General features: G+C 36.7%; 1 protein-coding gene across 2 annotated transcripts in view; it reads left to right on the top strand.

Moving 5' to 3' along the window:
• COL14A1 (collagen type XIV alpha 1 chain) overlaps positions 1-27,862 on the top strand; it is a gene marked incomplete at both ends in the record, with an annotated part of 147,086 nt that overhangs the window by 79,575 nt on the left and 39,649 nt on the right. For both annotated transcript variants that reach the window (XM_084229787.1, XM_084229786.1), the window contains 7 exons: positions 2,077-2,235; positions 10,318-10,395; positions 12,700-12,786; positions 16,450-16,503; positions 18,574-18,669; positions 21,189-21,242; positions 21,593-21,646. In XM_084229787.1, the coding sequence (XP_084085913.1) occupies positions 2,077-2,235; positions 10,318-10,395; positions 12,700-12,786; positions 16,450-16,503; positions 18,574-18,669; positions 21,189-21,242; positions 21,593-21,646 (582 nt within the window). The remainder of the gene's footprint in view (positions 1-2,076; positions 2,236-10,317; positions 10,396-12,699; positions 12,787-16,449; positions 16,504-18,573; positions 18,670-21,188; positions 21,243-21,592; positions 21,647-27,862) is intronic.

Genomic DNA, 27,862 nt, shown 5'->3' with positions numbered 1-27,862 from the left:
TTTGTTCATAGACCTTATTATAATTGAGTAAATAATCTTTATTTCTCATTGATTTGAAGTTGGCTTTAGTTTTTACACTTTGGGTATGAAGTGTGGCCTAAAAAAGTTAATAATTTTATAAATGGATTCTTAAATGAAGTCAAAGAAGAAAAATATTTTTGAAAACTTTCAATGTCTGCTTTTGTAAAGCAAAGTTGTTCTTTAAAATAAAACTTGAGTGTTCTCACAAGTTAACTGTTCTTAAAGCATGAATATTGCATTCTAGGTTGTCTGGTACTGAACATGAAAATTTCTATAATTTATAATAATGAAAAATATTCCAAGACTCAAAAACACACAAAAGTAAAATTATACCCTTCTATATGATCATAAAAGAGATGTCAATTTGAAGAAAGTAATGTAGGGCTCAGCCATGGTTCCCCAGCAGGGTAATGGTTAACTTCTTTTTGCAGGAAAAAGAATTCTTAAGAGCCTCCATTGTTGACTTAAGTTATTTCTATCATCGTGATGTCATTTAAGTAAAATATTAAACAAAAATTGGTCTATTCCTTATGTTTTTAGTTCTACGATTAGTTCCTATGAAATAATGAAACCAATGTAAAGATTGAATAAAGCCAGTAAAATTAAAACTTGTACTAATTTAATATGAAAGTTGACCTTCAACCTCTGCTTACAATGCAAATTCAGTACCCACTACTTTCACTCCCCTAAGCAGGATTCGCATTGTTCAATAATTTTTCTCTTTCCATTGCTATGCTACCGTCCCTTTGGAAGCTATTTATAATGTCTTTTGGCTTTCACTTGATATGAAATCATTATTTGCCTATTAATTCTACATTAGCTCATTAAACAGGTAGCTCTGCCACAAATAACCAATGCTCATGAGCCAAATATCAGCACAAATTGAAATGCAATATGAGCACTGAAATTTCCCTGCAGAATTTACTTGCATGTGGTTATCTAGAATAGTTCATCTAGAATATATTTCTCTTTGACTATCCCCTGCATGATAACACAGTTTTTTTTTTTTAAACAAAGAATGTGTAAACTGAATATATTACTATGGGTTTCTACATGATAGCAATTCCAGTTCGAGACTACTACACCATGCTTTAGGCTAAGGGTTTCTTTCCTTTGGAGTTCATCAGAAAGCCTTCCTCCTTCCCTTCAGATTCTATACTTTCTTTTCTTATCTTCTGTTATATAAAATTGTCAAAGTGTGATGGTACCTTAGATATTTTTCTCGTGAATCATCCAGCATAATTTATTATTAAAATATTTTCACATCTATTTTATTTTGCTTCTAGAAAAAGCATAACTAGCACAGCAATCCTGTGATTTCAAAATGTTACTGCTTTTATTTTATTTTATATAATTCTTACATCATTTTTCGTTTTTGCATAATGTATGCATTTTCATTTTGGTTATATTCCCCACACAATTCCCACCCCCCTTATTCTGACCCTAATCCCTCTTCTCCTCCCCCCACCCCCCACTGTAGTGTGTCTCTGGTCTATAGTTACTTGCTGATTTTGATTTTTACTTCATTATAATTAGTCTTTTTTCTGGTCCCTTATTTAGGTTTTCTAAATCCCTGCTATGAGTGAGACCATCTGGTATTTTTCTTTTTCTTTCTGGCTTATTTCGCTGAGCATGATCCCTTCCAGCTCCATCCATGTTGCTGAAAATTGCATGAGTTTATCTTTTTTGATTGCTGAGTAATAATCCATTGCTGAGTAATATTCCAAAATATGCTCCCGCTATATTAGAAGGAGAATCTCCAAGGAGTTAGGCTAGTTTATGTTTTCAATGCATTTGATCCAGTCAGAAGATGAGATTTTGAAAAATAAATTCTTTCAAAATCTTTTTAAAGAAAAGCATCATTAAATATAAATAGAATGGACAATATAGGACAATTAGGGAACTGGTAAAAGTGGAACATTTCTTCTCTAGCACAATGCATAGAGACAGATCCAGTTCTCTTTCATACTTTCTGTGATGAGTCATGCAATTATATAAGGTTATTGGTATTTCTTTCTGCTTCTTAACTCCTGAAATATCTTTACGTTTACCTAGCTACATATTGTTATCAGCAAGACTTTGGTCAAAGTGGTTATAGACTGCAAGCAAGTGGGTGAGAAGGCAATAAATGCATCAGCTAATATCACATCAGATGGTGTAGAAGTCCTAGGGAGAATGGTGAGATCAAGAGGACCAAATGGAAACTCTGCACCAGTAAGTGAAGAAGTTGTGTTATTGTTACAAAATTTTTTTTAAAATATAAATACCTATTTTTCAGCAGGAAATGTTGGTATAATATTAAATGGATGGATGGATGGATGGATGGGTGGATGGGTGAATGGGTGGATGGGTGGATGGATATGTAGATAATGGCCTCATTAAAGGAACTAATCCTGTACATTCAAACCTCTTGACAAAATATGCTCCTGCTGTATTAGAAGGATAATCTCCAAGGAGTTAGGCTAGTTTATTTTTTCAATGCATTTAAAATTCAAAAAGTAAAAGTTATTCATTGTACAGTTTGTGGCATGAATGGTGTTAATGAGATTGAAAACTGTAAATGGATGTCATTTATATAAAAAATACAAATCCGCACAAGATATGTGATTATTACTGTTAAGAAATTGACATAAGCATCTCATTTGGGTTAGATTTGGGCATCATAAAAATTTATTTTTATTCCTGCTAATGGAGTTTACCCTTTATTAATAGTTGTTTCAATAACAAATCATTCCAAGGTCATTTATTTTTTATTGTACACCATGGAATTCAAGACTGGGAGACTTCCAGTTGCCAAAGTAATCATATTCCCTTCACTCACTACCCACAAAAAAAGGAGAGTGTAAACAGCTTTTGTTTTAACACTGTGCATTCACAATTAATTAGCAGCATTATCTAATTTGAGTCATTCTCTAATTAGAACCAATTAGCCCAAAGCGTTTTTTTTATTCTTTTAAACAATTGCAACTATTCTCCTCTACATGTCTCTTCTATGTAAGAGAAAAATCAAGGTAATTGCAAATCACTGTTGTTGTCTTGTGCTTTCACAGATCTGTAAAACCAGCCGGCTCTATGGAAAGCCTTGCTAGTTCTCCAAATCTTCGTAAAATGAAGATCGTTTTGTACAAAATCAAATTTTATACATGTCCAGTGAATAAATAACTTGAAAATAGGCCTGTGCTGATTGGCAAAGAGGAGAGACACAGAGTAGCAGGTGCCCCCACCTGCTGATTGTCCCTCAGGGAGTTTCCGGGAACACAGTTCTAATTTGACTCTTCTAGTATGTCCCATTCACCTCATACACCAGGAAACAGGCTCAGAGTAGTGAAGTGCCTTACTTTGGGACAATTTCTATTTCATAGCTTTTCTTTTTGTGGTAAAAATAGGTGTGAAATTTCTGGGTACAAAGGGGACACACACTTAGATGGATGTGTGCTAATTCATTTAACACTTAGCTTTGCAATCTCTTTCAAGTACTTCAGCATTTTTAAAAGTATCTTTGTCTCTGCTTTGGGGGACTATGGGTGAGATGTTTGAAGACACAACATACATACCATGGAAGTTTCTCTTGTTTTCGGTTATGGTAAGAGACTTTTATGAATGTTTACATGATACTCAGGAGTTATTTCCTCCTGATGTGTGGTGTATAGAAATACACCACCATTGCTTCATGGGAGACACATTTAAATTGGCACATCCAAGAATTTATAAGCCTTCAGAATTAGGAAACTAAGAAATCATGTATGGATAAATGAAGGTGTACATCAGGATGCTTAGATTAATAAGTGATGTTACTGTAAGCAAAATAAACAATTCTATGTTGTTACTGTAAGCAAAACAAACAATTCTATGTGCTTGAGATTCTAGGCCCAAAGCACTTAGTCATATATATATAGTTATTTATATATAATTATTTATATAAAATTTTAGAAATAATGAACACAAAAATCTCTGATACTTAATAGTCATTCAATGTAGACCAGTTATTATTTTTTTTCCTTTAAAGATTTATTTATTTATGCATACAAGAACTGGGGTACAGGCCAGAGATTGGGGGGTGAGAGGATTCACCAGAAACAGAGTAGGGAACAGAAGTAACAGGCAGACTGACTGAAGTACACTGCTGAGAGGAGCAGTGGGCAAGACAGGAGAGGTCTGCTGTGCCATGTGGGTTGCTCCCTGGCTGGCCGGGGATCCAACTCGTGCTGTAGAGGCTGCGAATTGCTTCATAGTGCGCTACTTAACCCCTTGCACCACCAGGGAGGCCCGCCAGTTATTATTATTGAAAGATGTCAGTAGTATCTTTTCCAGCCCACCTTTCCAAACCTCTAGTACTTGTTTAACAGTTGGTTATTTGTAATCAAGTATTATTTTCTTATCTTTTCATATATTTACATTTACCACTTTAACCAGAGCTTAAATCCTTCAAAAACAGAAGAGTGTGTTATGGTCTTCATTTGCAACTAACTCCTTCTACCATACACACAGTATTTAACAAATGTGTATGAACAGAGTAAATCCACAAGCATGAAAGAAATTTAACAGAATCATGTCTTTTTGAATTGCAGCATCTTTTTCAAAAAAATTTTGCTATCCATTTAGATTATTTCTTGTGGGACAGTGACAACAGTCCAGTAATAAATATCATATCATCTAATATTAATTTATATGTTACAATTTGAATTTTAGAATTATAATTACAGTAATTGTGTTTCAAATTGCACACTAGGTAGTAATTGTACTCCAAATATAGGAACAATGAAATATAAAAAATTTATTTCTGAAAGCAAAAGTGCCTGTGGGTTTCAGACCTACCCGCTATAAATCTTTACTTTTGGCCATGAAAGAAAGGCAATCAAACAGACTACCCTCTGTGGCAACTTCCAACAAGTAGTAGACAAAGGGGAATTTATGGAAGTCAATAAGTCAAAAGAGTTCTTTGTAACCCAGTCAAAAAAGTCATGACTTTTGTTAAAATCTAGAAGTCTACAAAGGATTGCTAAGTGGATTTTCAATCTGCCCACTTATTGAAGAATGTGATTATGTTGAAATGGATATTAGATTAGATCTCAAGAATATGATTGGAAACTCACTTTTTGGTTAATATTTTATTGCCTTGTTTCAGTACAAGGCAAGAAAGATGCTCACTTTTTAGTTTCCAATTTAGAAATCACAGATTGCTGACACATTTTGATATACATCTGCTCTCCAATAGCCTGCAAAAGGAAATGTATAATGTGCAAGTGTGGGGTTATTTCAGGAGGATTAATTATCATTTAAGAGAGATTAGTAGCTTATAGGCTAGTGTTTTCCCAGAAATTTAACTGTGATTAAAAAATGTCAGATGATGATGGAAAACGCTAAAGATTTAGTCTTTAAAGAAAATATATCCTCTTTAAACCAAAGTTAAGTAGAGGAGAGATTAATGAATTTAAGGATATAGTAACTACTGCGCTGAAATTACATTGGTAACAAAAACAACATGTGTGGAGCAATGCTAGATTTTTCTAGGCAGGAATAGTCCCTAGCGGGACTAAACTAATAAGCAGACTTAACTTGGCCATCAAAACACATGTGGTAGGAAACTTACCAACTGTGCTTCTGCTTTCCAATCTTTTTTTCTCCTAAGAAGTTTCTTGTATCTAACTCAGAAATGCCAGAGTCACTGTCTTCTATTGTCCAAAATGAAGGACTCAAGGATGACTTGATTCCTAGGCTAAGATAAACGTTTCTTCTATTGTTTCTGATACCTATTGAAATTAGTAGATGTTGCCTGTCAGAGATTGCTATAGAAAGATTTTGAGCTTCTATAATAACAGCATGTTTCTTAATGTATTTTTTCATCTTTTCAAGTCTAACACTTCTAGAATTATTCAACTGACATCTGCTTACCCCTCTACTATGTAAATAAATTGGAGTTGCTTATTATTTTATTCACTGACTCAAAGATTTTATATAGAAATAAGAGTAGTCAGTGATCCTACAGAAATGCAGGTTTTTAAATGAGAAAATGACTGTGTTTGCACATGGATTATGTCTCTTAAAACTTTAAATGAGCAAGATAGCCAATATTAAATGCATGTCAACTGTGGACTAGGCTATGTGTACTTTTCTGAGATTATCTCATTTTATCCTCTCCTAACCTTATGAAGAGCTACTAATACTATTCCTATTTGATAGATCCAGAAGCTGAAGTTTAAAGAAGTTATGGAGGGATCCCTTTTCAAAAAGTGAGGGCAGTAAGACATGAGAATGTATCCATCTATGGTCAAATGCTGTACCCCTGAGATCCACCCCCCCATGGGACTATGTCTGATTTGCTTTCATTCTAGTGCTTTCTTGGATGGGGTGAGACTGATGATTGTAAATCTTAAGACGGAGGAAGGAGTCTGGTTTTAGTGACCATATACCTATCTGTTAACTGAAAAGTTCAGAGACTCACCATTATTTAATTTATGATTTATTTATTTATTTATTAAGATTTATTTATTTATACAAGCAATGGGTACAGTCAGAAGCGCGGGAGGGTGAGAGAATTCACCAGAGCCAGAGCAGGGAGAAGAACAGGCAGAAGGACCGAAGTACACTGCTGAGGGAAGCAGCAGGTGTGGCAGGAGAGGTCTGCACGCCATGTGGGTCCTCGCCAGTGGCCGGGGATCGAACCGGCACTGCAGAGGCTGCGGGCAGCTTCACAGCCCAGCTCTCAACCTCTGCGCCACCAGGGGAGGCCCTAATTTATGATTTAAAAAGTAAATGTGATCAGAATGTCCTCCCCATCAAAGTGTATCTGCCCCTAACTATTCTAATTATTATCAACAACTGCTGCTAATTTTCCTTTCTTACTTGAATTAGTGCCATGGTTTTTCTTAGATTCAGTGAATTGAAAACACTGTGTTCAGTAGCAGATAAATAGTAAATGTTTAATAAATCTTATTTTGAGATGGAGTCAATGGAATTTAAACACCAAGTTAAGAGCAGAAGATGGTTTAGTCTTTGCAATTATTTGTATATACGTTCAGGTTGACCTAAAATGACAAGCTTAATTATGTTATGCCAGAAAAAGTCAGAGCATAAAATCTGGTACTGAGTAGAAAAGTAGGGCCTGGGATACATGTTAATTTCCATTCACACATCATAGTGACTCAACTGCTGGGAAGTCATCTTATTTTCATCCTAACATTTGACCCCAAATGACTTGCCTTTTGTGCTACACCCAGACAAAAATGTCCAGTAATGAAAAATTAGCATTTGTAATTGGTTAAGTAATCCCTTGAAAGAGAGTATAAAAAGTAAAAGTAGGATGTTAGGCACCCTCCTTTTCCTTTTTTGCACAGATATACTTTTTTATAATATTCAGTCAGGAACGAAGAAAAAAGTTACGCAAGTTAGAAGGACCGCCTCTTGTATCAATTGCTAGAACTGTGCTTTATTGTCACCTATAATATCTTGCATTTTCAGGCACTCCAATATCAAATCTTTGAACATATTATCTCAATACTGTTCCCTACATAATTTGTATAAATATGTGTGTCATTGCTTTTGGAATAAAAACCAGAGAGTTTTTAATCAATCTCTAGAAATGTGCCTTGGAAAAGAAACCCTCAAATAAAAGCTGAAGAATGTAAACTATTATAAATGCAAAACAATTGTGAATAAATTTGTTGTGCTCATAAAAAAAGGCTGCTGACTTCATCTAACTTGAAGGGGAAAAAAGTCAGCCCACGAGCATTCTTCAAATGATAGTTTTCACTTCAGCACTTAGTAGGATTTCAATCCTTTGAATAAATAAAACAAACTCATAAGAATCCCATTAACTCAATAGGGCAAAAGTTCAGCCAAATGTTTGCACGTAGACTTACCTTTATAGGCGATTGGGTGGTGAATGTTTATTTGAAAAACTTCAAGAAAGCCTAGTGCATACTGGGGCTAGTGAAAAGGCCTTTGCTTTAAATAAATCTTTCCATTCACTAAAATGTCTTTACACTGAGGGCTCTATTCAGAAATGGAAAGTTTCTTAATGGATGAATGACTTACAGATTTCATGGAATCTATCTCCTGCTGTCATAATGGGACCCATTTAATAAATGTTCCCAGACAAATGACATTGTCAAGTTAGGCAGGGATAACTGCATTTTCAACATTAGATCAAAGTTCTCTTTGCTGCAAAATGAACAAGAAAATGAGGTGTGTTGTCCCAACCCCAACCAGAGCTCAGCTTTCAACATGTGCTTAAATTACTAAGGCTCTTTCATCCCAGATCCTAATCTACAGAGTGGAGCTGACATTGCCTTTATCATAACTCATTATAGTGATCTGAGAATTGAGTGATAAAGGCAAAGTCCTTAGGTTAGTGCTGGGCATATAGTAGGTTTTCAGCAACGTGTTGGTTGCTTCTGCAAGTACCAACTGTTGGTACTTGCTATGATTTTTCTCAATCAAAACATTCAAGGGATGATTGTTGTATAACACTGTTATTCTATTTCCCCTCAATACTGTATCACTTTCTTTTTGATTCTCCTTTTTTGGCCTCTGTATTATTATATACTGCTGCACCTTCTAGAATTCAATTATAAAAGAGTTGTGTGTGTTGCATTAAAATAATCCCATATTTGATAATAGCTATGTTCCAAATATTCTTGTTCTAAACATGTTCCTGTTAACTTATTTTATTGCTACACCTACTATTATTATACTGATAAATATCTACCACCATTATTTTACAGATGAGGAAATGGGAGACTCCAATGCATTAAAAAATTGTTCAAAATGACTTAGGATGCAATGATTATATCCAGACAACCTAACGCCATAGCTTCCTGATTCTTATGCTTCTTGATTGACATGTTTGTGTTGCTCTTGTTGCATGAAAATCAGTAGCCCTATTCTTTTAAAAATGTTTTAATTTTAAAAACTTAATTTTCTAATGGTCATGATGTTGTTCTTCAGCCTATAGGAAGAAGAAAAAATTGGGAATTTTTCTAATCTTCAAACAACACAGTAGTTTTTATAGATATGAAAAAATAATGATGCTTTGGTTCATATATCTGCCTTCAAAATTTAAGAGTTATTTTATTAATCTGGCAAAAACCCACTTGGGGAAGGATGTTTTCAGCAAGCCATAGTTGTTCTTGGATACAAGAAGAGAAGGCCGCTGGCATTCTCTTTACTGCTGGATAGGATGTGCATCTTCGAGATATTACATGCATTGCTAGTCACAGACTTCAGTAGCACTATCTACCTATGTGTTCTCATTTTCCTCAAGAGGACCCTGATCAGGGATGGGTTGTATTCCTTGAGGACACAAAAGGTATACAGTTTCTAGCTCTTGCTGAAAATACCATTTGCCAAAAGGAGGTTGCAGATTTAAAGTGAAAAGTACCTCATTCTTCTCCCCATTCTGTAATTGATGAGACTTTTAATATTTGAAAATAATGATATTAAAGATGATTAGCTCATGGAGCTAGTGTTATTCCTTAATGATAATATAATGATTTTTCTGTTTATTTCAATATATATATAGTGTTTTTGCCAACAAACATGAGTAGAACAAGACTGCTTAAATATTTAGGATGTGATCAATGACATACATGAAAATACAACTAGCACAGGCCATCAGGATACCATATGAGCATCTGTCATGGCATTTATATTGTAAACAGCATTTAAGTGCCTGTCTCTCCGTCTCTGTAGTTCTTTGTGGGCAGGACTGTGGTTTCATGCCTTTTCTTGTTCATATCCTAATGGTCTACATAATACTTGGCTTGCATGATAAGCTAAAGAAAAATGTGCTGAGTATATGCATATATAATAGAATTCAGAATTAATTCAGAAAAACCTCCATGAAGACCTGCTACATGTCATATACTGTGATAGGAAACACAGAGCTCACAGTTAGAGGAGGAAGAAATATACATCATGGTATTGTTTGGCAAGAGATGTGCTTTTATAAGACCCAGATGGAGTGTGTGAGCTAACAGAGAACTGTGATGGATAGTACAGGAAAAGCTTCAACAGAGGCACTGCCTTTGCTCCTTCCTCCAGAGGGGAAGGGGCAGTTTGTGATAAATAAGGAACACTCATAGGGACAGACTCTCGGGGTGTTGTGGAGAGTAGGTGGAATAAAACTAGACACATTCTTCTTCTATCACTGTGTACATGAGAAACAAAACTCATTATTTACAGTAATGTTAACTTGTAAACGGATTGGTGTTTTGTGGAATATGGAATGGCTATAATTATAAACACAACGGATCTATATGTTCTTCATTAAATGATAATTTTCTTTCTGTATTGCAGTTTCAGCTTCAGATGTTTGATATTGTTTGTTCCACATCATGGTCCAATAGAGACAAATGTTGTGAGCTTCCAGGCCTGGTAAGAATTTTTCTTTCATTATTTAGTTATTACAGATTGAAACTTTCTAGAGTTACAATTTCCTCCAAAAATGAAATACTATTTCTCAACACTTTTATTATAAATAGTGCTAATAAAAATGAGAAAGATTTTAAGAAGGAGGCATGTGTGAATCAGTAGGACACACTGAGTATGTGGTGGGAATCGCAAAATTCCAGGGGGAGCCGTTTACACATGGCCCAGAGGTTCCCCACTTTTATGGTTCATGAAACCTTTAGCATCTCAGTGACTTTTTTTTTTTTCATAACATTGCCTGAGTCAAAAGAAACACCTAACATTTCCATTTATGATGTAATTAGGTCTACACATCTTAATAGATGTTTGTGTCCTAACAACTCAGTAGCCATATGAAAAGATCGTACACATAAATCAACAAATGATGTCTTACCTTTATTCTTAAAGAACCACAATTACCAATGGGGTCTTTGTGCCTAGAAAGGTGCAGTGTCTCATATTGGAATCTCACTAGATGTTGCCACCCTTGCTTTTTTCCCCCATATTGATTGTTCCCATGGTGCTTGTTTTTATCATATTAACTACTGATGAACCAGATTTGCAAAAACATGACATCATTTTTAAAAGGTGTTTCAAAATTGAATGTAGAAATTATGCACTACCTTGAGTTGATTGTTAACACGATGTCTTTTGGGTGCTGAATATTGTTTCACTTGATTTTTTTTAAACATTCACCAAGTTCCCTGTGTGTTTGCTATAGAGTCCCAGGGCATCTTGGCACACAATTTTGGAATTGTAGTCATAATCTATGCTACACTACTAGAAAACCAGGCTGTTCTCATCAGTAACCCCAAGTATAATTCATGAGGGCATGTGCATATTTACAAAAAAAGAAGATTCAATATCTTAGAATCCTTAAGGCCAATGAACTGAAATGGATGACATGGTTGGATAGAAGTTATGTGTTAATAATGAAACTTGGATAATGGGCATGGAGAAAGAAGCGTTCCTAAAGTCTAAGAGATCTGCCTTTTTTAGGCCTTCCTTACACCAGATCCACATAACGATCATAAGTATATGACTATGTTTGAGAAGCAAGTAACTTACTCATTTTTCGTCCAAATTGGTTTCCATTGAACTGGTGAGGAATTAAATCACAGACACTGATGATTGGACATTGGAAGGGGAAACCCTCAGAATGCTGTGGTGGATTAAGCAATATGTGATCACCAATTCTCCTAGAAGGACCCAGTTGTTCTCAGAAGCTTTCTTTTAAAGCTTATTGTGGGATAAGTGTAAATTCTATGGTAGGAAGTTGTGGATGGAGACAGGTCAACAGCAATCAGCAAACCACTGCAAAGTCTCTGGTCACAGAGGGGCTGCTGTCAGCCTTGTTTGGGAGATCTTTGAGGATACTTTTATTCAAGCTGGTCAGGTATCAGGCAGTATGTGTTTGTAGGGGAAGTTTCCAAGCTGAAATGTGTGACTATTGTCCCAACATTTAAAGACAAATATATAGAGGCCATTTCCTGAATTTTTTTGGAATTTCTGTTGTGAATATTTCAATGATGATGGTTATTTTCAACTTGGTGATTTAACATCTCTGCTATATTTAGCTCTAACTTTACATTTCTCTAGTCTTATCCTATTCTCTCCATCCAAGGTTCTGATGAACCCTGGGAATTTATACAATTTTTTATCACAGTAAAGACTTCTTTTTGGCTACAGCTCCCGGTGGGATATTTGCAAGTTGTTCAGTAGCTGTCAGCAGGTGTTCTGTCATTCTCTGCTCTTCAGTAATTCATTCAGATATGTTAAGCTTGAAATTCATCTGTCTGGTAACATCACATAGCAACAGACATTGCCAAGAAAAGAAAACTTGACTTCCTATCCCAAAGCTTCAGATTGATGCTGGGATGTTTTTCTTATTATCAGTCCAAGGATGTGTGCAGTAATTTATATGATGGTTAAGCCCTGTGTATTATTTTATTATGTTTCTTTGTTTGAGTATAGTCACAATTGTTTTGATAGAATAATCCAGGATATTTTTGCACCCATTTCTGATTTTCTTTCTTTCCCTGGACCCCAAGCAGTTTTATTAGCATCCTTGGATGATGATAATTATCAATGATTCACTAAATACCTGTTCATTTTTCCTTAAAGGAAAGATTTTACGGTCAAGAGAGAATACTCTCTGCCTTTCTAGACTAATGTTCACTTAAAGGGGCTTTTACTATATTAAATAAAATCATTTTCTTTATGTCTTTAAACTATCTTATGAACTGTTATGCTATTGTTTTTTTCTCCCAGAGAAATGAGGAGACCTGCCCAGAGCTTCCGCATTCCTGCTCCTGTTCTGAGGCCAGCAAAGGGCCTCTGGGACCGGCAGGCCCACCAGTGAGTCTTGCCTATTTAATCTCCATTGTTCTCTGTTTTAATACGCTATTTAAGCTGTCTGCTGTGTTTCTGATTTTGATATTTATATTTAGCATATCTAGAAGTTATATTCAGTTCCTTTTCAAGTATTCTGGTCATTGGCATATTCTCTTTTTTAACACTTTTAGAAAAGTGGGGTTGGGGTTCTGAATGTGCCATTTGTTTTTCTGCTGATTTTACTCATGTCGTCTTGATTCTGCATGCATGTCTTATCTGGGGTGTGTATTTTGGGTTTACATACAGTGAAACTGTGGATGAACTGTGTTCTTCCAATGAATATCTGCTTGCTTTTGCCAATCTTCTGAGTAAACAACCAACCAAATACCTTGTTAAAAGTTTGCCTTTGGGTTAATGGCCAACAGGCATATGAAAAAAAATATCCAACATCACATGTAATCAGGAAAATGCAAGTCAAAACTTTTGTGTGATCCTCACAGATGGTGTGAATTCTGGTCCTTAGACTGGGAATCAGCTTCCAGGCCATATTTCTTAGCAGGGACATCTATTCCTCCAAAGCTAAAATGAAACATCTTGGTTCCTCCACCTGCTACTGGGCTTTTTCCCTCACTAGCTCATTGCTCACAGGGAATTTGCAATCTGTCAGATTCCTCTGAATATTTCCTAAGAATGTTTTCTCTTCTACCCCCCACCAGTCATAGACCCAAGTTCACATTTCTTTGCCTTGGGTGGGCTCTAAGACAAGAGTTATGCAGCAAGCCCCAACTCTCTTTCCCTCTCTCCTCCAGGGCAGACTCAGTCCACATGCTTTCTTCACTCCTTTGTACTTAAGGATTCAGGTCTTAATTACAGTGATGTTTATTTTTAATTTGCATAACATTAATAAGCTTTTTTATCTGGAGGGTTTTCAAATTGTATTCATTTGTAATACTGCTAGAACAAGTTGTGAAATATACACAGAGGACCTACAAGTCAACTTCATAGTATGAAAGAAGCAGCAGAGAAGGGAAAGACAAAGGTTGAGTTCTAACTTGGAGAGAAATAAGATGTTAACTAGGAGGGAAACTGTTGAAATTTCCAAATACTTGAAGTATAATTATTTAAGAAATAGCATCCCAAACAATATGTAATAAATCCTGTCTTAATTTATCATTGCTGTCATTATTTTCTCATTCAAGAACTTGCACAGTAATAAGTTGTACCAGTAAAACTCTGAAAGAGCTGCAGGAAGGCATGAATGAAAGAAGGTATCTCTTTAGCCTAGACTAACCCTTTCTTACTAATAGGATGGATGTTGACATCCAGAAAAATCTGTTGAATTCTTGTTATGAGGGCAAAAAGTAAATTAATTTTTTGAAAGAATTTTAAAAAATTTGTTGAATTCTTGCCATGTGCATAAGATGGAGGGTTAGGGATAAGGTAGAATATAAATTAAAGTAGAAAATGACCCCTGGCTTTTAGACACAGTGCCTCTGGCATGGATATTTGTTAGCCAAATAGTCACATTTAATCAAACCTTTCAGTTAAAAACCAATTATTTAAGATGTACAAACAAAATTAGAGTTATGTCAAACTGGGTATGTCAATTGGGATGCGTTGGGCTTGTTGCAAAAAATAGACAACTTGATATCAATGGTGAAAACCACTGGAACATTCATTGTCTGGAGACAGAAAACAGGCTGCTCAACAGCCTCTTGAAGGCCCCAAGCCCATGCAGCTTCCAATTTGCTTTCCTCAGGCTTGTTGCTTTTTGATAAAAGTGGTACAAACTGGTTAATAAGCCCTTTCCTGGTTACGAAGGAGACTAGAAAGCAAACCTGTTATTTTTTTTAGCCTTAGTAGTAGGAGGAATTAAATGGAGGAAAGAATCAGGAAAGATTTTTGATAGCCAATCAGTAGTGCCTGCCATATGGGGGGCAGAAGAGAGGGATATATTTGCATCATGTATAACAGCTAAAGGTATAATAGCCAAATATATGCAGAATTTCTGCACATTGAAGAAGAAGAACATGCATTATGAAAAGATGTTCAATCATGGTAGTTTTCAGAAAAAAGAAAATTAAAATAAGACTAAGGTATTCATTTTACCAATCAGGCTGGTAAAACATGAAGTTTGACAATATCAAGTGTTGACAAAGATTTATAGAAAGTGGGCCCTTCTTAAACTCTAGGCGATGAATAAATTAGCAATATATCATATGTCTATATATCTATCAAATTTCATATATAACTCAGTTTGTTGATGCTTAAATGTTAAACTTAGTGCTTAGGGGTTTTAATTGTAGTATTATTTAAACACAAAATAATTGTGGTAAAACCCACAATTTTCAATTATGGAAGAATGATTAAACAAATTCTCACATTTTCAGGGTTTAGACAACTATACAACTCATTAAGAATAAGTGATATGATTATGTTATGGATAACTCTCTTAAACATATGACATTTAAGAACTTAGAACTAGATAAAAAGCATGATGGAAATATACATACATGTAAGTATACATATGTGTACATAAAATGCAATTTTATAATTGCATTTTAAAAGTCTGGGAGATAAGCAACCAACTGAGATTGGGAAAGGGAATGAGTATAAGTGGTTAAGCAAAGCAGAGGTCTGGAAGGGGGCCTGATCCAGTCTTTTCCCAATGATGTGTGTTTTTGGATGGAACACAAAATGGTTCTCAGTCTTCATAGACATGGCCCGAAGCAGGCTGGAATTACAGAGTGAGATTGTTACTGTGATCTCAATGATCTTTTAATTCTTCTACTCAGCTAAAAGAGGTAGTCTGAATTTGGTCCCCATGTGTCTCTTCTAATACTTATTCATCACCCCTTTTAACATAGAACAAGCCTGGGGCTCATAGACTTTAATAGAGACAAAAATCTAGCTCAATTTAATCACATTATTTATAGTATAATTTGGGGGTAACTTCTATTCTCAGTAATACATGTTTTCATCTTCTGTAATGCTATACTAATTGCTTTAAAGTAGATTTATTATTAAAAAAAGTAGTTTTATTTAAGTGAAACATGAGTCACTTAGAAAGTATTCAGAGTAGATATACACACAAAGATGCAGAGAATATATTTGCAAAGAATACATATGCACACATATGTATTATTATGTCTGTTCATATGCATCTACATAAAGAAAAATGCTAGTAAATAATAGTTCAGATAGTGCAGTAATATATCAAAAAATCTTGAGGGAAAATGCAAATAACAAGTTACTGAAATACTAACTTACCTTTAAATGAAGAAAATTAAATTATTAGTACTTTCATATGCTTTTTGCAACTTAATTGAATAATTAAATCTCAGTGTTATGGTATAAAACATACAAATTTAAATTAATGGTGTATTTTGTTACTTGTATTCATTAGTAACAGTACTCATACGCTAAATTTAAAAATCCTTAACTTTTTTTTTTCAGTTTAAAAAGATTGGGCATAGCAAGTTTTCTAAAACAATGAATTCATCAGTAGGGAGGTTTGGGCTTGGGTGGCAAATTTCCAGGTAAGAATCGCGAGGAACATATACCATTACACAGTGCATTGGCTTTTATACAAATAGAAATTACATAATCGGCAATCATAAAGAAAATGGATAAAATATACTGCTTTATGATTTGCCTTTGTGCTAATACTGAACATCTGTTTACCAGGGTGGTCCAGGGCTCCGAGGACCCAAGGGCCAGCGAGGCGAACAGGGCCCAAAGGTAATGTGGAAATGACCTCTCTCCTCTCTCTCTCTCTCTCTCTCTCTCTCTCTCTCTCTCTCTCTCTCTCTCTCTCTCTCTATCTGTCTCCCTGTCTCTTGCCCTCCCTCTCATAACCAGCTATAGTAGAATTTGGGGACTAACTACTATTTACCTGTTGCAATCTTAAAAGCACTTTATATTCTAGGAAATTTATAGCTATATTTTTTTTTCTTTTTCTTGAAGTTTTCTGCTTTTTCATCAAACAGAAAATGTTCTGGGTCAGGAATAGATAGTCACTGTTCTGAGTGGTTTAGTGTCCAAGGTAGTTCATTCTAGAACATTCCTCTCTTGCTCTATCTACATCAAAGATGTAGATGTCTCTTTGGGGAGGGGTAGCAACTGAATTACAATTAGGCCACAGTCCCAGCCAGGTAATTTCTCAGGGTTTAGATTCTTTCTTCTCCCTCTCCACTATGTCTATTCAAGCTCATAGCTCTGTTTTCTATTCTCATTGCCCAAGGCAGCAAGTGTGGTGGTTCAGGTTGTCCACTGTGCAAAGGCACCAACCAAGAGCGCCATGCTGTGCCAAGCTGTATCAAAGCACACATTTTTAATCTTGTTTTTTTAAAGATTTATTTATTTATGCAAGCGCTGGGTACAGTCAGAAGCGCAGGAGGGTGAGAGAGTTCACCAGAGGCAGAGCAAAGAGCAGAACAGGCAGACTGACGAAATACACTGCTGAGGGGAGCAGCGGGCTGCAGGAGAGGTCTGCGTGCCATGTGGGACCCTCACCTGGCAGCCAGGGACCGAACCGGCATTGCAGAGGCTGCGGGCAGCCTCACAACCCAGTGCTTAACCACTGCACCACTGAGGAGGCCCCCACACATTTTTAATCTTTTCACGAAGGCTCCTTAAGGGGTGGCAGAAGGGTAGGTACAAATTGAATTCAGGCTTCACCACCTTTTGTCCAGCTTTGGACAAATCTTCTTACTGGTCTCCTGGCTCCAGTATGTTAGTTTTCTCATTGATTGTTCACATCTGCCCCCAGATGTATTTCTCTAATGTTATGCTGGATCATATCATACTCTTGACTGCAGTCAGATATTTGAGAATTAACTGGAGGATACCATACCCCAGATTAAGAGAAGGGAAAGGAGAAGAGGTTGAAAATAAATAGGTTTTTTGGCTCTAAGATCACAGAGGTGGTATTGTTTTAGCTGGGCCACAATAAGGTTCAAACTATAGAAGTAAGAGTTGCTAAAGAGAAAGGAATGCCTGATCCTGAGATGAAGTGAAATCAAATAACGATGAGCCAATGGCAGATCATTCAGTAAAACTGAAGAGGAACAGGGGGATGGAAGATCAAGGTGAGAAAGAAAAGGGAGTGTTGGTGCAAAGTCCTTAATAAATGCAGAGGAGGGCCTCCCTGGTGGCGTAAGGGGTTGAGACACAACATATATGAAGCTATCTGCAGCCACTGCAGCATGAGTTCTATCCCCAGCCTGGGAGCTGACCCACATGGAGCAGCAGACCTCTCCTGACTCGCCCGCTGCTCCCCTCAGCAGTGCATTTCATTCAATCTGCCTGTTCTGTTCCCCACTCTGTCTCTGGTGAATCCTCTCACCCCCTGCACCTCTGGCCTGTACCCCAGCTCTTGTATGCATAAATAAATAAATCTTTAAAAAAATGCAGAGGAGTGCCCCTCAAGCAGGTCGTTGGCAGTGGTGAAGATGGAGTGGATGTAATTCACCTGGGAGGGTTGAGTCTCCCCCGACCAGGAGGGTGGTCTTGAACCACTTACGTCTTTTGGGTTTGTTATGGAGTGTGGGGGGTCTGGTTACTCATAATTGGCACAGCTCCTTGTTTATGGAAGCAAAAATTAAAGTTGTAGCAACTCTCTGTGTTTACTCTTTTGTTTTATTGATGACATTTTGCCTGGGATGTGAATCATCCAGGCATCACATCTTATTATTCCGTAAGTGTTTCATGTCTTAGGAAATTTTATTTAAGGAAATAAATTGTATACACCCTAAGCAGAAATATCTTCTGGCGACCAGAGGGTCTAACTTTCCTTTTCTTTCTTTCCAGGGACCAGATGGCCCTCGAGGATCAGTAGGTCCTCCCGGACCTCAGGGTCCCCCCGGGCCCCAAGGACCAAGTGGTCTGTCCATTCAAGGAATGCCTGTGAGTTGTATGTAAACATTCACATGGGTCTCACAGTTACCACTTCTCCATGAGTGACAAGCAATGATCTTGTGTCTTCATAACAAGCCTCCCTCAGTCCTTTCCATTCGTAAAAATAAGAATTAAGAAATGAAATAATTATGAGAGTCTGTACATTAGACAATGTTTTTGTTCAACGATGGGGGTCTTTGGCAAACAGATACATGCCAGAGGAATCTTTATATCCACAAGCAATTTATCTGTCAAAGAAAAACAGAGCATGACATGCACCGCCCTTTTTCTTGTTTGACTGAGTCCTTAATAGAGATGATAAAATCTAAAAAAATAACCAGTGTTACGCGAATTTAAGTCTTCATTATTCATTGGTAGGAATTGTGGATATTGATTCATGAAGGTCATTTAGTCATAATCTTTATCTCAAGTTGCATCCAAGTGTGGTGTCCAGGCTGTGAGTTTTAGATTGCAGATAGCACACATTGCATATTTTGCATGTTCTTGTAAAAGCTATCTGTTCCATTGAAAACAAATTTAATTCCATTCATTGATTCTCATTAATCTTACTCTAGGAGATTTAGATTTATTTTTATTTATTTATTTTTTGAAATGCATAATCTTTTATTTCTGTGCTCATATGTTTTATAATTTGGGGTTGTTTCTTTTTTTTATTTTATTTAAATTTTATTTTATATTCCCCATACGATTACAACCCCCTTATTTTGACCCCAAGCCCTCCTTTCCCCACCCCCCAACCCCCATAGAGTGTCTCTGGTTCATAGTTGCTTGTTGATTTTGATATTTTCTTTCTTATAGTTATTCTTTTTCCTGGTCCCTTATTTAAGTTTTCTAGATTCCTGCTATGAGTGAGACCATCCGGTATTTTTCGTTTTCTTTCTGGCTTATTTCGCTGAGCATGATCCCTTCCAGCGCCATCCATGTTGCTGCAAATTGCATGTGTTTATATTTTTTGAATGCTGAGTAATATTCCATGGTGTATATGTACCACATCTTCTTGATCCAGTCATCTATTTTTGGGCATTTGGGTTGTTTCCAAAGCTTAGCTATTGTAAATGGTGCTGCTATAAACATAGGGGTGCAGGTGTTCTTTGGAATTGATGTTTCTGTGTCCTTTGGGTAAATACCTAGGAGTGGAATTGCTGGATCCTATGGAAGCTCTATGTTTAGTAGGTCCAGAAATCTCCACACAGCTCTCCATAGTGGTTGGACCAGTTTGCACTCCCACCAACAGTGCAGAAGAGTTCCTTTTTCTCCACACCCTCGCCAACATTTGTTGTTGCTAGTTTTTTTAATATGTGCCATTCTCACTGGTGTAAGATGGTATCTCATGGTAGTTTTGATTTGCATTTCCCTGATGACAAGTGATGTTGAACATTTTTTCATATGCCTGTTGGCCATTTGCATTTCCTCCTCAGAGACGTTTCTTTTTAGCTCTTCTGCCCATTTTTTGACTGGATTATTTTCTTTGTTTTTGTTGAGTCTCATCAGCTCTTTGTAGATTTTTGTGATCAGTCCTTTATCATTAGTGTTGTGTGCAAAAATGTTCTCCCAGTCGGTGGGGTTTCTCTTTATTTTGGTTATTGTCTCTTTTGCTGTGCAGAAGCTCTTTAATTTGATGTAGTCCCAGCTGTTTATCTTTGCCTTCACTATCACTGCTTTGGCTGATGTGTCTGTAAATATGTCTTTGATGTGCATTTCACGTAGTGTTTCGCCTTTATTTCCTTCTATGTATTTTATGGTTTCAGGTCTTATGTCTAGTTCTTTAATCCATTTTGAGTTGGTTTTTGTGTATGGTGTTAGGTAGTAGTCAAGCTTCATTCTTTTGCATGTAGCGACCCAGTTTTCCCAGCACCATTTACTGAACAAACTTTCTTTGCTCCAATGCATATTCTTTGTAGGAGATTTAGATTTAAAAGAAAAAAGCCAATCTGTTTATTCAAATTGATATTTGAAGCAGACAGATTTTTTTAAGAACATTTCTACCAGAATCTGTGTATGTGATTGTGTCTCTCTAGCTAAGAAGTTTACCATTCCAGGGTTATCTTTACATTTTAGAAAGCATTAACATGCCAATTTGTATAATTATTACTACTCTTCCTAGGCCTTTCTTGAGGTTTTGCTACCAGCTAGTCTCTATGTTTGCTTTATTGATGTTATAAATTTCTAGGCAAAATAAAACAAAACTCTATAGAGATATGAGCTTTAAAATTCTAAATTATAAATAACATTGAAATGTTCAAGACTCCCCTCCACATATTTATAGTAGGACAGCCTTAGCCATATCAAACTGTATATTCTGTGTTTAAACTATTTGGACACATAAACATCCAGCTCCATAGGAATGTTTACATAAGTGGCATTGCATTGCATATGCGAGACGTGCAATAAGCAGCATTTAGATGGTACATGAAAGCCATTTAATGTTGGAACTGTCAGTGGAAAAAAACGAAAAGTTGAAGAATTTTCCTATAGGAATTTAACCCCATGTACTTTTGGATATTTAGGGAATGCCAGGCAAGAAAGGAGAAAAAGGAGAGTCTGGTCTTCCTGGCCCACAGGTATTATTTTTATTTACTTTATAGTTCATTGCACTCAATTTTGCCAAGAAACAAGTTTGTAGCTTCTGAAGTTACCTATAATCCTAGCAATAAGTGGTTTTTATAGCTAAGACTGTTGTGTGTATTTATTTACCTTAAGATGCCTCATATGAGTCAAGGAATTGGTGGGCTGATGGGGGACACTCCTTTTCCATGAAATTCTCCTGGGGTCTGCATTCTCAGTCACTGAGGCCTTACCTTTATGCTATCAGGCAAGCCTTGTTGGGAGGCCTTGATATATTTCAGGGAAGCTCGGTGAGAGGGAAATTGATCTCCTTGGACCTGACTCATTTCTGTCCTGCTCTGCCTAGGGTGTGCCAGGCGGTGTTGGTTCACCAGGACGTGATGGCTCCCCAGGCCAGAGGGTAAGGATTTGTCTAGCGCTGCTTGTTAGCACAATAGATTCCTCACCAAGTGGCTCCTTTGCTGCTGACAATTTCCATGCCTGTCAGACAAGCCAGCTTTTTTAGTGTTTTCCCCATCCCCCCTCCACCCCCACTATCTACATTCTACCTATTCTGCACCTATTTCCCTTCACTGATATCTTCCTTGTCCATTACTTGCATCAAAACCTGGGAAGCTTCATCAAACCTTCCCATATTAGAAGCATCCTTTTCTGAACATTCCTATAACCTGAACACAGTCTGCCCTGATGGTTTAGTAGATTGTCCAGTTGTTTCAGAATCTGAAGGCACAAATCTAAAGGACATCAAGAATCATCTGAAATTGAAATTGAAGTATTGTGACTATAGTAGTCTCCTCTTATTTAATATATGATAACTGTATGTTTGAACCTGTTCAGGTGGACAGTGGCAAAGAAAGCATAAGGATGGTTAGGAGAAAGATGAGTTAACATCTGGTGTTTGTTTAGTTAACATGTATTTACTGGGCCAGGTTTGAGGTTTTGTCCTGGAAGAGTCAATAACATATTGGGAGGAAATATAACCAAATAAGAACCTATAGTGCATGCTTTAATGGATAGATAAATAAGGAGACTTGAGGGATAGGGAAAACTTTCCCGAGGAGGGAAAAGGTAAATTAGCCAGAGCGTGAGGGAAGGAAAGCTATTGCAAGCAGAGATGAAGAGAATTGGGGCACTGTCATTCTTGCATGTAGTTTTGTATGATTACAGATGTGTGTGTGTGTGTGTGTGTATACACTCTTAAGCTTGGGGAGATTGTTAACACATGAAGTTGGAGAGGTAAACAAAAATGAACTAAATGAACTAAATCATCACTTTTTTCTCAGACTAAGAATTTCATGCCTTAGCAGGAGAGCAATAGGAAGCCATTAAATTTTCAGCAAAGAAGAGAGGCTGATACCCCGAAACTGTTCCTGATTTAGACACATGGCCAACTCCGTGGTTTCTCTCAAGACTGAGTTATATGACGTAGCAACCCCTTAGATCCCATACAATGAAGGACAACACATTTGGCATTCACTGGTACTTGGGGTACAACTTACCCACTAGGTTAGCTAGCACTTGTCTGGAAGATTCACTTCTCCAACAAGGTACAGCTTTAGCTCAGGGTAGCTTTACTGCTCAAGAATAAGGAAATTATTTTCTCTGTATAAGTGTAGGTGTGGGACCTTAAATTCCTTCCACATTCTTTTTTTTTTTTTTACACAAAACTTATATTTGCTTAAAATCTCAGTTTAGTCTCTGTCCATCAAATGGAATGACTTAGTCTATAAAACATGTCCAGGTGAATGTATCTAAAAGAGGCATTCTCTGAAAGTCACATTTGTGTAGGGTTCTTGTGCATGTGGAAGGAGTGTCTAGAAGTATTTATATGTTTTGGCAAAGGGCTGAGGCTGAGATCCTGTGCGGTTACACACCTAGATTCCTTCATGATTCCTGAAGTTCTGAAAACGGCAATTCTAAAGATTTGTTCAGTGAATTTGCTTGATTTATCGATGCATGGAGTCCTTTCTTGGCAAAGCACTCCCCAATCAAACACATTAAATTAGTGTCTCCATCATTTGGTTTTGGAAATCTTTCTTTTAAAACCAATATAAAAACACAGACCTTTTATAAATATTTTGTTACTCCTCCGAACATGTTTCCTTTTATAGGATGAATTCTTAGAACTGTATTAACGTGATAAGTTATCTGTAAGTAGATTTTATTTTATTTTCCTTGGTTTGAAGATAAAAGTCCCAAATTGGGTTTTATCCTTTCTTAGTTAGGAAAATTTTTGATGGCACTAGACTTACATCATATGTTTTATTTTTTTTAAAGAAAAAAACCCCCCAAAACAACACAGTGACCACCATTGAGTATACCCCCACACCTCCTTGCTCCTACATACTCCCACCATCATCCTCTCTGATAACTTTAGTTTGGGTATTAATGTGCTCATTTTTATCTGTTGTGTCTGTCATTATCTTTGTTTCCATACATTGTATCAGTAGGTACAATTATCCAATATTTGTCTTTATCTTTTCTGACTAATTTTACTTCACATAATCCCCTCAAGTTCCTTGTTTTACTGCAGGTGGCAAAATTTCATCATTCCTTGTGGCTGAATAGTATTCTATTGTGTATCTATACCACATCTTTATCCATTCATTTATCAACTTGTACTGAATTTCTTTCCATATCTTAGCCATTGTAAATAATGCTTTGAAAAACAATGAGGCACCTGTTAAGCTTTCAGTTGATGATTTTATATTTTTTGGATTGCTATTAAAAATGAGATTGCTGGGTCATATGGTAGGTCCTTTTTTATTTTTTTGAGGCAGGTCCATACGCTTTCCAAAATGTCTGCACTAACTTATATTTCTGCCAGTGGTGCACAAACGTTCTTCATTCACATACTTGGCATCACCTGTGTCAGCTGTCTTTTTTTTTTTTTAAAGATTTATTTATTTATACAAGCACTTGATACAGTCAGAAGCACGGGAGGGTGAGAGAATTCACCAGAGCCAGAGTGGGGAACAGAACAGGCAGACTGACAAAATACACTGCTGAGGGGAGCAGCAGGCGGCAGGAGAGGTCTGTCGCACGATGCGGGACCCTTGCTGTTGGCCGGGGATCGAACCGGCGCTACAGAGGCCACAGGCAGCTTCACAGCCCAGTGCTCAACCACTGCACCACCAGGGGAGGCCTGATCAGCAGTCTTTTTATGTAATGCTATTCCCACAAGTGTGAGGTATACCACATTGCAGTTTTGATTTTTATTTCCCTAATGAAAAGTGATGATAAAGTATTTTTTCATAAGTCTGCTGGCCCTCTGTATGAGTTCTAGTCAGATCTTCTACACATTTTTTAATTGGGTTATTTGTTTTTTGTTGTTAAATTGGATCAGTTCTTTATACACTTAGGATAGTCACTGCTTATCAGATGTGGAATGAAGTACTTTTTTCTTACTTTGTTGTTAATTTTGGGCAATATGTGATTTTTCCCTTCAGATGTGGTCACCATAATCAACACACTTTTTACATCTAAAACTTATACATGTTAGATGTTGATTATATTTCAGTCATGTAGGGAAAACCATACATCCCAAAAAAATTCAAATTAAGAAGGTTAAAAAAAAAGGCAACAAGGACCCTTTAGATTGAACAGCTCAATGAGTCCAGTTTTCATCCTGAGCCACTTCACCAACCAGCATTCCTGTCTCATTTCTTTTCCACCCTCACGCCTCTGATTCCTCTTCCTCTTCGTGTCCATCCTATGGTTTTTGAACTGCTCTAAAGTAAAATGGATTTCTCAGCCTTCAACCTAGATAGTCAAGGATTCCTTCCCGAAACTAAGACATGGATGATAAATAGAAGAAATGAGAGAAAGAACTGAAGAAAAAGAAAAGAAAACCAACTCTTTTCTGATTCTGAGACTCACCGGCATCCCAGACTGCCAACTTTTTTTGTCAAGCACTCCAAATAGAAACTTGAATTTAAAAAATATTTTTCTAATTCATAAAATGGTTATATAAAAAGTCCAAGAGACAAGAAATTAAAATGATGCAGTGATATTTATTTTAAAGCACCTGGAGGATGGTAATTCCTCCCTTGTATAGAGGGTATTCATTTTTAAATTCCCAGGAAGCTTAATTTGCAGTGAGTCCTTCCCCAGGTTACTGCTCCCTGCATCTCCATGCCATAACCACAGCCTTCCTTTCTCATCTATAAAAGATGAAATACAGTAAAATATAAAAAGCAAACCTGTACATATGAATTTTGCAGAACTTGTGAAGTTACTTATGAGAATCAGGACCATTCAGGGCTGAATATAACTTGGACTTTGAGCCAGACCTGGGGATAAATGTTAAATGCAACATTGAGTCAGTTACTTAACATTTCCAAACCTCAATTTTCTCATCTGTAAAGTGGAAAAAGTAATACTTGACTCCTTAATGCAAATAAAGAATTTATATTTTAACTAATATTAGTATTAGTTTAACTAATATTAGTATTTTAACTAATATTAGTATTCACTATTGCAGTGTAACCCTAATGAGTCAAGACAGTGTAATATTTCATAATGCCTGCACTTGACATATTCAGGTACTGTAGACAGTTTTAAAGAACTGCAAAGAAAGTTTAAAGAAACTTTTGTAACATGAGTTTGATACATACAAAGGTCATGATTTTGATGAAAAACCCATTTCATTAAACAAGTTGGATTTAAACTATACTCATGAAATAGAACTTGAGGTCAACAATCTGGCTTTAATTTGTATCCTAAATGTTAAGCAGAATGAGCAATCCAGCTAATGCATGTGTTGTTCAAGCCTAAGAGCCATGACCCACAGCCCTCAAGAGAAGAAATGTGAGAAAATACTGCCAAGCTAGTGGGGAGAAAGATTTACTTTTCTTTTTGTGGGTTTAGCTGGATTTGTGGAAAACATTCTCAAAGGTGGCCACAGTGATGATAGTGGAAGCAACTACTGTCCTTGATTATCCACTTAACACAGACACTTAACAAATGTCATGTTCCAGTCCTCAGAATAATCATATATGCTAGGCATTCTTAACACCATGTTACAGACAGAATCCCATGCTCAGAAAGTAGAAGTAACTCAACCAATGCCTTCCAGCTAGAAAGTGCCAGAGTCTGGATTATAATCAGTCTCTCTGTCTCCAATACCACAACCTTTCATTCCACAGAATTACATTAATATGTGTGTCACATGCGATTTTGTTAATGTGAGAAAGTCTTCCACTAAGGATACTTAAGAAGCTGGAGTGAGGATCTGGAACACATATCACACAGCCTTTTCAGGCAATTAGAACCCGGTTTGGGTTACTTTCTTGATGGTGTAAAAATTGATATTTCACACACACAATTAAGTTTTTTGGCTGATGTTATACTTTTCCCTGGGGAGTGGCATATCTGGACACATCTGAGAAAAGAGCGATTACTAGGGGGTTATTTTTGGGTTATCATTGGCTTCATTTGATGCTTAAAACTTTTTTATTTGGAATTATTTCTTTAATTCCTAGAAATGCCTTTCTTGAATGGGAGATTAAAAATGAGTTTATGGGTCAACTTAGTCCAGATGAAAGGATTGCTGGTCAGCGGTTGTTGTTCTACCATCTAGTATGAATTTAGACAAGAGGTGTGATGTCTCTGGGTTATTTCTTCATCTATAAATTGGGTATAACTTCAATATTATAGAGACCTTGTCATATCTAAATGGGAAAGTATCTTCTTTGGAGAAATACCTGCTTGGGTCTTCTGTATCACTGGCTTTCAAGATACTTCTCTTGGGGCACATAGTACAAATAATAACATCGGCTTTCACTCTGCTTCTAACACTGCCCTCTGTCAGTTTTATATATGGAAACTAGCAGCTCCACAACTTAAGTGATCAGGTAATTATTTTGTGGTTTGCTTTGTTTTGTGTGTGTGTGTGTGGTTTTATTTATTTTTTTTAATGCATAGATGCCTAACCCTCCACCTCAAAGATTCAGATAGAAAAGGATTTGGACCTGACTTGGGGATGTATAGTTTTAAATAATCTAGAAATTCTGATCAGCCAAGTTTTCAAATCACTAGAAAGTATATTTATTTATTTATACAAGCACTGGATACAGTCAGAAGCGTGGGAGGGTGAGAGAATTCACCAGCGCCAGAGCGGGGAGCAGAACAGGCAGAACGATGAAATACGCTGCTGAGGGGAGCAGCGGGCGGCAGGAGAGGTCTGCGCACCATGTGGGACCCTCGCCGGCGGCCAGGGATCAAACCGGTGCTGCAGAGGCTGCGGACAGCTTCGCAGCCCAGTGCTCAACCGCTGCGCCACCAGGGGAGGCCCCACTAGAAAGTATATTGTGTTAGGCCTGTGGTATGTCAGAGTAATTTCTTAGGTAGAATCTTTTTTTGTTTTAATTCATTAAATCATGACACCAAGTTACTAAAAATGCATGTTTATATGTATGTGTGCATTTGAATTCTTCATGATCTAGATGATGCATATATGTACATATTAAAAATAGTGTATTGCATGCACATATGCACATATATATGTATATGTTGTGTGCGTATGTATATGTATGTATGTTGTGTCCGTGTGACTGAAATCTCCCCAGTGTGACTGCTCTTGGTATCACAAATAAGGATTGATCTTGAATTTCTA

This window comes from Talpa europaea (genome assembly GCF_964194135.1).
Source record: "Talpa europaea genome assembly, chromosome: 3".
NCBI classification, from domain to species: Eukaryota; Metazoa; Chordata; class Mammalia; order Eulipotyphla; family Talpidae; genus Talpa; species Talpa europaea.
Note: the sequence above shows the minus strand (reverse complement) of the source record. Positions and strands in the feature narration are given on the sequence as shown.